Source organism: Nothobranchius furzeri, chromosome 8, assembly GCF_043380555.1.
Source record: "Nothobranchius furzeri strain GRZ-AD chromosome 8, NfurGRZ-RIMD1, whole genome shotgun sequence".
NCBI lineage: Eukaryota > Metazoa > Chordata > Actinopteri > Cyprinodontiformes > Nothobranchiidae > Nothobranchius > Nothobranchius furzeri.
The window spans coordinates 50148436-50162262 of NC_091748.1; the positions used below are offsets into that span (position 1 = coordinate 50148436).

General features: G+C 42.4%; 1 protein-coding gene across 1 annotated transcript in view; it reads left to right on the forward strand.

The window, feature by feature from the left end:
• The window catches only part of hcn2b (hyperpolarization activated cyclic nucleotide-gated potassium channel 2b), a 109699-nt gene that overhangs the window by 83316 nt on the left and 12556 nt on the right, over nucleotides 1-13827 (forward strand). Inside the window, exon 6 of the mRNA XM_054730003.2 lies at nucleotides 1-27. This exon is cut by the window's left edge and continues 214 nt beyond it. Coding sequence (XP_054585978.2) covers nucleotides 1-27 — 27 coding nt within the window. The remainder of the gene's footprint in view (nucleotides 28-13827) is intronic.

Consider the following 13827-nt stretch of genomic DNA (forward strand, 5'->3'; position numbering starts at 1 on the left):
AGCTGATGGATGGCTCTTACTTTGGAGGTGTGTCCCTTTGCAGGAGCAACTCTATTTCTGTGATTTTAGCATCATCATTTATACATTAAATGAAGAAAGAAAATACAGTGCTGACAAATTATTCGTAGTTGTTGTGCAGCGTGGCTTCACAGCCCCTTTTTGTCCCGTTTTCCCAGGCTGTTGTTGCTGTGGCTGTTTGGAAGCAAGTGGTGCCTCAGCCACCGCTGCTGCCCATAAACTGATGCAGACATGCTAAAACCCACTCACCCACAAGCTTTCCTAACTCCTGTGGTTTAACTCAACTGAACAGCCTGCATTTTTAACATCGGGTGTCCTCTGCAGCAATCTAGAGTTCACTGGATTTAATAAAGAATGTGCCGCTTGCTCTCTGCACCGTTACACTGACTCACAGCACGCTCTTGTGCACAAACATCCAATTAAGACCAGCTAACTAGCATATCAGTACAGTATTTATGAAGCTGTTTCTCAGATAGAGAGTTTGAAGCAATGCCTGTCACCAAAAAGGAAATCACTCGTCTCTGTGGACAAAGTTAATCCATCTGCTCTGACTGGAGGGACAGCCTGGTTTAATATAATCATTGCCCTTTATATGCGTGTGAAAATCTCTGAGTTAGTCAGTCAAAGTAAGGAGATACCAAAGTTGGACTTAAACTTCCCACTTTGACTTTGAGTTTTTCTGTTAGAAAGTTTAATGTTTTTTTTTTTTTAGAATTCTGGGATCAAAGTTTAAAGTGAGGATTTCCATTAAAGACCTGAACTCTGGATGTTAAAGGTGTAGAATGCTGAAAAAAAATTAATGATTATTTCTAATGATAATCACTAGTTTTTCATGCAGGCAGAACATGAAAATAGTCTCTTATGCGTATCTGTGCCGTTATGGGTGCATGTCTGATGCAGGGGCGTTAACACCTTTCTTATATCACCACTCTGAAGACCGATGAGCGTTGTCAACAGGTTTACTGACACTAAAAAGGGTAAAACTAAAAACAAGACAAAAAATACAGTTATGATATACATATGTGCAGCATAATATGCATTTATATACCACACTGCTATTACACAGCATATGTCACAGGTCTAATTATGAGAACTTGTGCTATTGCTGCTATCCAGACGACCTCCGAAATCACGGGTAACTAGCTTAACAAAGGGACTAGCTTACAGCAAAATACAGCATTAGCGGGCAACATATTGCACAAAAACAAAGTTGCAACTTATACTTTAAGTACATACCGGCGATACAACCATAAACAGAAGTTGTAGACAGTTTTTTTTCCCAACAGGACACCATAAACTGTGTACTGATATGTTTCCTTTCTTCTTGCTCGCTTGCTTTGCTAGACTGAGCGGACTTCCTGTTCAATAAAGTTATTTCAAAAATAAAGCCGTTTCTAAAGTGCACCACTCGAAGAAACCACAGAGGGTGCTGTAAACACATAATGAATAACAACTGACTGAGAATGACATTTTAGTGATACAACATTTTACAACTTTTAGTGAAAACAGAACAGTATCTGCTTTGAAAAGCCTGGCAGATCAACATCACACTGTCTCTTAACATTCATGGACTCATGTTGGTTTAGAAAAGGTTGTCGTTGGATTAACATTCAAAAAACAGCAGAGGACATCTCAGCTAGTAGAAGCTAACTGTTAGCATTAGCAACTCCATCACACAGCAAAACTCCTCTAGACTTGTGACATTTGCAGAGATAAAGCATCAATGCTGCAAAACAGAGTCAGTGGTAGAGTTGTGTAGCTGTTAGCCAATCAGAAGTGAGATGTCAAAATATCAGGAAGTCAGACTCTAAATCCTGCTGTCTGAAGCTCTCCTCTGATCCGGAAATCTCCTGACACAGGCACAGCAGGGCTTTTGTGCCAGAATACAACTTACAAGGCATTCATTCCTACTAGAGACCACTGCAAATGTATGACTTAAATGAATGAACCACACCTTTAATATTACACTGAATCAGCAGAGGTTTAAACATGTTTCATCTTGTCGCAAAATAATGTGTTGTTGGAGTTATTCCCATAATGAACATCGATGCAGACAATACCTATTAGCATTCTACAAGAGTGTGACAAGCTTGAACTGACGTCTGTGCTCTGCAAATACCATAGTGAGAGTCTCAATGGGAAAAGCAATAAATTGCATGTGTCACATTAGTCACCAGCAGTTTCAGCCTTGGCGCTGGTGCCATCCCATCAGAAACCCGTGAGATGCACTGATGGTCTCAAACCCCCAATCGGTATCGACCCAGAAGAGCTGTGGCTGAAATGCAAAGATGAAGAGAAATGTAATGTTGTGGCTGACTGAAGCAGACTTTTCATTAAAAATGACCCATGTGGTTACTCACTGGAGACGTTAAGATACTAAAGCAGTGAGTTTTGATTAAGATTCACACTAAAATTACTCCAGAGCCTCATCCATAAGACTTCACAGATGCCTGACCCCCTTTCTTACTCAGTTCTTGTCTTCAAGAACAATGGGAGACAGGACTGATGATGCCACTGAGGGTTAGGGTTGAATTAACCCCTCACTAATACGGGAACTTTGGTAACAACACCCCCCCCCCCAAAAAAAAAGAAACTAACTATGGGTTCGAGTAATGCTAGTGAATATCAATGCTACTGCTAAAATCGACTTTTCAAACCCAGCATTTCTTTGTATTCTTATTCATATTTAATTGTGACGCCAGGAGCCAAAAGGGGTCACCTGTTGTTTGGACTCAGCCCTAGTGGTTTCATTAGTGTTATTTTCCTCTCCATGCACTTCTCACTGGCTGCTAATGATGCTGGCAATGTGCAGATGTCTGTGTTATGTTAAACCAGGAAGATCCCAGTTGGTATTTATGAAATGACGTTTGAGTCAGTTTGTGAAGAGCCCTTTTTTACAACTCATCAGGTTAATCATCATGTCTCAAAAAGCTTTTAGTCACTGGACTAGACTGTTTAAAGTCTAACAAATGACCTGTTAGCTCTGAAGGGAAATTTTCCATCATGCTGACTGATGGAACATGATTTCACATCTTTGGCATGTTTTATTTTGGAAACTTCCAGTGCTCGGGACAATGGTAAAGGTGTCTACTAATTACTCTATTTGAAAAATGGTACTTAAGCATGTGGATAAACAAAAGTCAAATCCTGGTAAGATTCATGTGAGGTATTTCCCCCATTTTTAGCTACATGTGTCTCCTCCATGTAGTGGGCGGGGTTTAACACTTCTACTGCAGCCTGCCACTAGAGGGCCTTTTCATACCTTTTGACTTAAATTTCTTCATCACACTGCTACATTATTGCAGCTGTTGTTGCTCATGTATGACCTGTTATGTGAATAATCAATGTAGTGGTCGGTTATTTTTATCCGTGTTCTAGCACCGTTTTATCCAATCTCCATAGGAGCTAGCCTCTTATGAAAGTAAATATACATGTTTAATTGAAGCTTTACAGTAAATGTCAAAATCTGGTTATGTCCAAAAAGCTGCTAAAAATAGGGTTTCTCTCAAAAATAGGTCAAAGTGGGCATCAGCAACAACTCAGCTGAATTTGCATGTGTAGCTGACTGTGTGGCTAATTAGTCCGCTTTAATAACACAATGAATCTTACCTGAGTGCGTTTATATATAGAATTTAGTGAACTTACTTGAGTTGCAGAGGACACTAAGAAGAATTGTGTTTATTTATGAATTCATTTGAGAATTGGCACCACATAGAAAAGCCTTTACACTGACTGAAATTTTCAGTTTTATGATCAAAAAAGACAAATGAACAAGCCTGCACTCTTTCAATCAAAAGGTGACAACAAAACTCAAAAACAGACCTGTGAAAAAAATTCTACATTTAGAAGCATGTTGATAAACCTTTTATTTTAGGATTCAGACGTTTTAATCAACAGTCAGACGAGTAGAGGCTTCATTATTCTTGTTCTAAAATAAAATGTTTTATTTTATTTTAATTACCTTAAAAGACTCAAAGTCTCTTTTTACACTTTATATTTATTTAATCAGGATCGTTGTCAAGTCGACGCCAGAAACAATGAAACACAACTTGAATATCAGATGAACAACAAGGCTTTATTCAACCGGCATTCATACAAGTTATCAATCATGAACGAAACATTTCTCTTACCGTTGCTTATGGGTGGAGAGCTGAACACCCCAGTTAGAAAACGTAATCCATGAACCTCGTCAAATAGAATCCTTCAAACAGCTCTAACAGCTCTGAGCTCTGCTCTGCTCCTTATACATTCCCTGATGTGCGTGCAAAGCTGCACACCTCCACCAAGATTACCTTGATTACATCCTCATGATCACATTATGTTCGGCTCTACCATGATTATCCTCATGATAAGTGTGATTGACAAACAGTAGTGATCAATAACTTGTATAAAGCAATTATACAACAGATGACAAGTTCATTTTTATTACATTCCACTCTTGAACTTTTCATCTAATTTATGTAACATCATGGATCCATCACCATTTCCCCATCAAAACCAACGTCATTTATAACATACCTTGTAGTTCCACTTTAATTTTCATCGTAGTCTTTGCATTATTACCCAATTTATTTCTCTTCTTAATCGAATAACATACCAACAAATAATAAGATTACACAATGTTAGAATGCTGATTATAATTAATGCTGCAATCATAGGTGGAATTAGCACTTTATTAGCGGTACTCGACATGCCTGTAAATATATCCCACCAATGATGAGCGGAAGCCTGTTCAATCAATGTAGCAACATGTTTTATTTCCCCTTGTGCCACAAGAGTAGACACCATGAGCCTGGAAAGGTTGGACCTATGAGAGTCAATCAATTTTGCCACTTCAGTGGAACCATCCAATGCGCATTTGAATTGTTCCAGTGAGAGTGTCCAAGGGGAGTGTAAAACCTCCCATTGTATCTTAGTCAGCCGACTAGATACAGTGTAATTACTCAACCAATAGGTCACGTTATTCCATTCCCACATATGTATACCCTTGAGACAACCTGAAAAGGGAACTGAAGGTACCTGTGGGGAATTGGTCATTGTAGCCACGCATAAGGTGTTAGGACCCACCTGCCAAAACTGTTCCTCTGGGGGTGTGACCGTCCAATCACAGAGTACGACCCTTGAATCAGTGAAACATGGATTGCTATGTCCTTTTACCAATGGGCAGGCTAAACCCTTATCAGTCTCATCACAGTGTTTTACTTCATATGTTCGATTTGTTTTAACATCCCACCACTCTCCACTAACATGGAGATACCAAAACCCTTTAGTGGTTATCACCGGCAGTATCTGATATCTACACACAGTCATTACTGATGTCATATTATACTGATCCCAGTATCCAGTACACATAGATTTATTACAAATCGTCATTTCTGCATGTAGCTGTAGCCATAATGAACTACTGATGTTCCATAATGTTCGCCATGCATGATAGTTATTACTCATTACCTGTATTTGAAACCTATTTCTCTGTGTCTCAGCATGAATAGTCTGCAAGGAACAGACTGTCCAATTACCTATGTGTGACAAATTATGCAATGCATCATAAGTTTCATTCCAAAGCTTTAGATTCCATTTAAATACACTTTTCCACACATCACTTCCTTCTAACTGACTAGATACAGTCGAAGGCATCCATCTTGCAGTCTTGGTGACAGCTTGTGCGGTGTATTCTCCAGTGTTGGACAGCATAGTTCGTGTCACCTCATTGTCTGCTGTGTTAGCCAGACCATACAAAGTTCCAGTTCCTCCTAGCACGGTGTCATACCATGCTCGCCTCCTCCTGTTACAAGGCGGAATAGGAGGGAATTTCACAGTCCATCGCACATATTCGGCTACCCTTATTTGTCCCATTTGTTGACAAGTGTGAACCAGGGGAGCTACAGCTGTCTGCGTAGCTCTGGCTGTGTCGGGCAGCACCCAGAATATGTACAAATAGGCGTATCCTCCTGTGATTACAGTTCCATTCCTGATCCGGAAATCGCGATCAACCTTCATACTCCAATTTGTGCCATTTTGTATGCAAGTACCATTCCCCTGATGGTATGCACAGATGCGCGCTGCAGAATTAAAGGTTACTGTTGATCCTTGAACCAACACCCCCGGGCTGATCACCCTTCCTCGGATTTTAAGACATCCTCTGCACCGGTACATCTTACCGGTAGATGTTAGGTTTCCCAAGTAGCAAGCGTCATTTGCTCTGCATGTGAATGTGCCTTGAGTGCGGTTGGACATACTGCTAACCAATTCCAGATGGCCCATGACCCCTTCTTCCAACACTTGTCCTTCCGTGAGCCCCCAACAGAAATGTGCCCTCAGTGCGATGACAGCGAGGACATGGAGGACGATGACCAAACATCCGACACCACCAGGTCCGCGGAGCCCATCCATCGCCTCGACAAGGGTTCAATCCTTTTGTAGGGGAAGGGGACCCAGTCAACCACCGTCACTCAGACACCCGCCTATGGGATACATACAAAACTGCAGATAGAATGACAAGCATTAATTTTCTCTCCTGTAACATTTGTTTATCGGAATATTAATCCATTTTTCCTCTCCGGGGAACAATACACTTACCACAGCATCTTTTCCCTGTGCAATAATCTCTCCAGCTCTGGGAGGACCATTGAGCTGCTCCACCCACACTTTTGCCCCCGCAGTAAAGTCTGATGATCCAAACCCAGTTTCACCCCTCTGAGTGATAGTGGTAGGTTTAGTAATCTCTTCAACTTTGGACATTACACACCGTTTGATTACTAACTGAGCTATCTTGTCTCCTTTTTCCAGTACCAACGGTTCTTTACCTGTATGCTGACACACCACACCTATTTCCCCTTGATAGTCTGAGTCTATTACCCCAGCTAAAATGGTTAGACCCCTCAAAGCTAAACCACTTCTTGGACACACATGAGCATAAGTTCCTGGTGGACATTGAATTCCCAATCCTGTTTTTACCACTGTCACTTTATTGGTTACTAAAGTGATGCTTTCCAAGATTTTAAGATCTAATCCCACAGAGCCCGCAGTTGCTCTAACAGGGAGTTCTGCCTCAGAAGTTAGTTTCCACATTCGTATAGGAGGGTCAGTAGAAGTTGTTTCCCTTCCTGCCCTGGCAACCATTAGCATCAGTGGAGTAACTCCATCCCCCACGGGTCTGTTATTTAACTGATGTACTGCCCTAGTCAGATTTTCTCTCCATTTGTCCAAAGAATTAGTAACCGATAGTTTCCTTAGTTTCTCTTTCAGTAACCCATTCATTCTCTCAATGAGTCCACTAGCTTTCGGGTGATATGCTACATGATAGATCCATTCTACCGCGTTGTTCTCTGCCCATTCTTTGATCTTATTTCCAGTGAAATGGGTACCATTATCAGTCTGAACCTGCAAAGGTAGTCCATAATAGGTCTCTATTAATGACAGACATTTCAATGTAGCCTCCTGATTGGCGTTATGACACGGATGCACCACCAGTACCCCTGACACCGTATCCACGGCTGTGCATGCATACTTACAGTTTTTACTTTTTGGCAATGGTCCAATGAAATCAATCTGCCAACACTGTCCCGCTTGTTTACCTCGATGTATCTGTCCCTGTATATGTCGAGGGATTCTCTTTTTCTGATGTTGACAAGGTTCACAATCTTCTATGGCAGTTTTAATATCATCAGTGATGAGATCTATTCCTCTGTCCCTCGCCCATTTCAATGTTCCCTGCACACCCCAATGTCCAGCAGTAACGTGAGCCCATTTGGCTAATCCAGGACTTGATTGTCTTACAGCCTGAATTTTCACTATCTTATCTACAGTCTGATTATGCAGGGATTCAGGATCATTGTTATTAGTATGAGCATCCACATGTAATACTGACACAGGAATATTTTGGCATTTCTCCCAAATGTCCTTCCATAGGTCAGCTCCCCAAACCTCTTTTGAATGTATCTTCCATTGTGTAGCATGCCAAGTTGGCATCCAAGTTAACATTCCTTGGGCTACTGACCAGGAGTCAGTATAAATACTTACTCCCTGCACCCCAGCCGCCATTATTACCATGTGTACTGCTTTCAACTCCGCCCATTGACTACTCTTTCCTGTCCCTGTGAGTTCCATAACTTGTTGTGTACCAGGGTTAAATGCCCCAGCCTTCCATTTCCTGGTTCCTGCCACATATTGACAGGAACCATCAGTGAACCAGGCTCGCTCCTGCTGCTCTGGGGTGAGTTCGCTCCATCTTACCCCCAGTTTCACAGGAGAATCCTGGATTGGTTTTACCTCAAAAGGCACTTCATCCATTTCTGGAACGTCTGCCACTTGCTCGTGGAGCATTGATACTCCTTTTTCTCCTGGTTTCATTCTCTCAGAAACATACCACTTCCATTTTATGATGCTAGCCTCTTGAGCTACCCCTATGCGGTGAGTTGTAGGATTGCTCATGACCCAAGTTAGAATGGGTATATGTGTTCTCATCATTACTTCATGCCCCACAGTTTGGGCTTCTGTTTCCAACAAAGCCCAATAACATGCCAACAACTGTTTTTCAAATGGAGTATATCTCTGTCCTGCATCAGGCAATTTCCTAGACCAAAAACCCAAAGGTTTTCTGCACCTATCTTGTTTTTGCCACAAACTCCAGTTAGCATAATCATTTACTGCAGAAACCTGTAACTCCACTGGTCCTGACAACATCTTCCCCAAAGAAACAGCTTGTTGGATGGCCTCTTTAGCTAGTTCAAATGACTGTTGTTGATCAGGCCCCCATTCAAACTGCTCCTTCTTCCGAGTGCATCTGTACAGAGGCTGCAAGATCTGTCCTAAATGAGGTATGTGGTGTCTCCAGAACCCAAACAACCCAATATACCGCTGAGCATCTGTCTTATTCTGTGGTATTGGGAACCGTGCTATTTTCTCTTTAGCTTTAGTTGTTATTTCTCTTTCCCCTCTATTCCAGATAATTCCCAAGAACTTCACTGACTGTGCAGATCCCTGCACTTTCTCTGGATTTATCTCCCATCCATGATTCTTCATATGTGTTATCAGAAGTGGGAGCAATTGCTCAACCTCTTCTTTAGTGTTTCCCTGAATCATGATGTCATCAATGTAGTGTGATAGCAATATGCCTGATGGGATCTTTAAAGTCGACAGATTTTCAGCCACTATCCTATGACAGATTGTGGGTGAATGCAAATACCCTTGTGGTAATCTGGTGAAGGTGTACTGTCTTCCTTCCCATGTAAAGGCAAACTGTTCCATCTTGTCCTCAGGGATAGGTATGGTAAAGAAAGCATTGGCCAAATCTATCACCGCATACCATGTACCAGAGTGATGCTGCACCCTTTCCACAATCGTGATAACATCCGGAACCGCAGACGTTAAAGGAGGAGTATGTTTATTCAGCGCTCTATAATCCACAGTCATTCTCCATGAACCATCTGATTTCTTCACTGGCCATAAGGGATTATTCCACCGTGTGGTGCATGTTTTCAAAACTCCTGCCTCCAGATATTCTTTAATAGTGTCCGTAATTTCTTTCTGACCCCCAGGCAACCGGTATTGTTTTTGTGATACCACCTGTGTTGCTTCAGGAATGGGAAAAGGTGTCATTTTGACCTTGCCTACCAAAATGGTGTGGATTCTGTTTATACCAAAACAAAATCGACCATGTTTCAGATGAAGAGTCATTCCGGCCAATATATCCATTCCAATAATCCATTCCTTTGCAGGAGCCACTACTACACTGTAATTTCTAATAGGTTGATTTCCTATTTTTAAGGGTAAAGTTACTCCCTTTCCTACTAACATCTGCCCCCCAAGTCCAGTCAAAGGTACAATGTTTCCCTTTATTTTATCAGGATTGCCATGAATTACCGAGGCCTCCGCCCCAGTGTCAACCAATGCCATTACTGTCTGTACTGATTTTTTCCAATAAATCTGTAATTCCACATGTGGTCTGATATCATTTATTGACCATCCTGAGGCACTGGCAACAACCTGAGCTTGACCTTCATCCTATTCATCATCATGTTCCCTTCGGTGCTGTTTTTTCTTTCTACGCTTCACTGCCGCCACCTGATAACACTCATCTGAACTCTCCTCCTCTGAAGATTCCTTGGGAGGGGCGGAAGGTTCAGCAGGCTTCGACGCCACCTCCCTGATCACATTCTGCAACATTCCAACCAATTCTGACACAGACATCCTGTCGTCCTTTTCAGGACAATGTCTGAACTGACAATGGACCTTCAGTCCCATTTGGCTGCATTTCTCCATCAATGCATTAGTGGGCAATCCATCAATCTCCTCAAACGGCACTCCCGCTTGTCGCAGTGCCCTCCACAGATCTGTTCTAGAGGGGCCCATTGCCCCCCCTTTACGACCCCTTGAATGTGGATCAATCCTGGGTTTATTTTCAGTTCTAGCTCCCTCTCTCCTCGTCTCAGACCAATCACCCAGCGTGGTGAGTTCGCCAAGACGATCTTTTATCGCGGCAAAAGTCTGGTCTGCCGCGCCAAACAACAAGCTGGTCACCATGGGTTTATAATGTGGTGGGGCATGTCTGATGAGGTGATCTCTAGTTGCCTTAGAGATGTTACAGTCCACCACTCCAGCTCCCCCGTTTCGAGCCACTTGCTCTCTAATAGTGAGTCTGGTGAGCCGCTGAATGGCATCTCTCACTGTCTGCCATTGCCCTTTAATCTCAGACCAGTCCGCCGTGGTAGGATAGATTACATGACATGCCAGAGCATATGCATCCCCCACATTGAAATCTTCATCAGCTGGCAATGCCCGGACTGTAGCCCGGTATTCAGCATTTATCTGTGCATCAGTACTTAATCCTGAAAATCTCATGGCATCACCGGCATCTATGGCTATATCACACGCGCCATCCTCCATAAGGCGATTAAGCCAGGAGTCAGTTGGTTCGCCTGGGCGCTGTTTCAGCTTCCCATTCATGTGATTTAACTCATCTTGTGAATAATCCTCTAGCGTTGTTAGCAGCCTAGGGGCGGGTTGTGGCTGCTGTTGTAACATCCTTCTTATATTACCCGCCTCATCGAGTTCCGGCCGTCCCTGATCATCCACCATATCTACCAGTATTGGTGGAATAATTTGCTGTTCTCGCCGACGCCTAGTAATAGGTCTTTGTTCTGACATCTTTATCCCCTGTAATGATGGATACAAGGGCTGAGGTGGTGGGTCAGGTTTAATCGCCCACTCCTCCTCCTCATCATCCCCCCAAAGATCCCCGTTCCATTTCTCTGGGTTCCAATCTTCACCAACATTCTTTACAAACGCCCGGATCTGAGCAGGACCTGCTCTACGAGGTCGCTTCTTTTCCTTCCTTTGCGCTCGAGACACAAAAGTCAGCGTTTTATCCAAAACATTCTGAGCATGCTTTAGCTCTTTCCCCATCACACACACTCTCTGCTCAAACTCTGAGCATGATTTTTCAACTTCTTCAGCATGGATTTTCTCCTGCGCCGCTCGCTCTCTACAACTGCTCAATTCTAACTCCTGTTTTTTCCATGCTTCTGCAAAAAGCCACATCATATCTCTCACTCCTGCCAGCGGCGCTTTTTCTTTAACTTCTATCCGCGTCAAACGGTCCAGCACCACGGCGGGGCTGACCACTCCATTTAACTCTCCCCACGGCCCAGGGCGTCCACCGCGCTGCCTTAACATATCACCAATGGTTCGGAACTCCTCCGTTTCCCAGCCGGGAATCGGCACGGGAATCGGCGTTCCCTCCCCAGAAGCACTCGGCTCCTTTTTGCTTCTCCAAAAACACTTCATTGTTGCTGGAATAGCTTGACTGATCCTGTTCGTGACGCCAAAAATGTTCTAAAATAAAATGTTTTATTTTATTTTAATTACCTTAAAAGACTCAAAGTCTCTTTTTACACTTTATATTTATTTAATCAGGATCGTTGTCAAGTCGACGCCAGAAACAATGAAACACAACTTGAATATCAGATGAACAACAAGGCTTTATTCAACCGGCATTCATACAAGTTATCAATCATGAACGAAACATTTCTCTTACCGTTGCTTATGGGTGGAGAGCTGAACACCCCAGTTAGAAAACGTAATCCATGAACCTCGTCAAATAGAATCCTTCAAACAGCTCTAACAGCTCTGAGCTCTGCTCTGCTCCTTATACATTCCCTGATGTGCGTGCAAAGCTGCACACCTCCACCAAGATTACCTTGATTACATCCTCATGATCACATTATGTTCGGCTCTACCATGATTATCCTCATGATAAGTGTGATTGACAAACAGTAGTGATCAATAACTTGTATAAAGCAATTATACAACAGATGACAAGTTCATTTTTATTACAATTCTACATGACTTTGTTTCAAGACTTTTATTTATTTATTTCTGAGGTCTTCTAATTTCAACCCTTTCCTTTCAACAGAAACATGGTTAACTCATTTAAGCCAAACAAACGGCAGAACCTGTCCAAAGTTTTCACAGAGAAGAGACTGTATTTACTTCTCGTTAACGTTTTAATCTCAAATGCAACTACAGACAGATCAAATTAATTTTCTTTGTTACCGTCATGAGGTGTGCCAGTTTGCACATTTGTGAATTGCATCTTACTTGCATTGTTTTCTCTGTCAGGCCTTTAAATCAATTTTTCTGTGCTCTTGTTCTCATTCTGTCTCATTACAGCCACATTCCTAAACATCTGCTCTCATTTACACATTTTTCTATTTCTGCAGTAAATCAGAAAAAAAACGTCTCAAATTTTGTTTGAAAGTAACCCGCTGCATTCACGTTGACCTATGCTATTACCTGAGTAATTACATGCTGCTGCCCTGCTGCGATAAAATTCTAATTTTGTGAACATGACCTTCCCTGACAGACGTAGTTGGTTTCGTCCGTATTTATGGGTAATATTATAACAGAGGAAATGAAGGTGACAAAATGTCTGCATTGCTTTTGTACACAGTTCATACTCTTAATGCAACACAGGGAGAAAACTGCACACAACAAAGCTGCTCATCAGCTTTGCGGCTGCTTTCTCTACTGAATGAGCATTCAAGATTCATTGCTGCAAACTTTTATCATGGCATGACGCTCTTTAACCAGCCCAGCTGTAGGCAACAATACCGCACTTACAATTTCAGAGTTGCCAGTCTGGTCCCTGCTGGTCTCTTTCTTCACACTGGAGTCATCAGTGGTGCAAAACGTACTCGCATCATCCACTGTGCACTAATCCACACCGGATCAGGAGAATCATGAAGCCATGAAGCGGTTTTTCTGCCGTCCTCCTCGTCAAAGTTGCAAGATCACAAAATCCCTTAAGACTCCAAAAGTCACGATTTGTTTATGCCATCCGCCATTAAAGCAAAAAAAAGAAGGTAGAAATCACGTTTGACATTACTGTTTGATGTCATCTATGATGTTACACACCGTTGCACTTCTTGAATGATGCTAGGAGTAAAGAGGCAGTTAGGTCACATGTATTTATGTAAACTACACAGATATGAAATTGCATCGCTGTAATATTCCTTTATTTTGAAAATTACTGAACGTTTTTCGGTGAAACTGTGTGACTTCCTGTGTAATTCTATGTTAACTGCGGAAACTGTTGTGTCACCGAAGTGGCTCATGGCAAAAATAGAACCCACTCCTATCTTTAGCGGTGCAGCGAACTGCTTCTGGAACATGTCTGAAAATGTCCACACCGCGGCTGGTTTGAACCACGCCCATAGACTATAATGGATTATTTTTGAATCGGCGATGTTCCGCTGCCGTTCCGCGCCGCTGTTGCCTCCAGTGTGAATTAGGCTTTAGTAAAGTGAA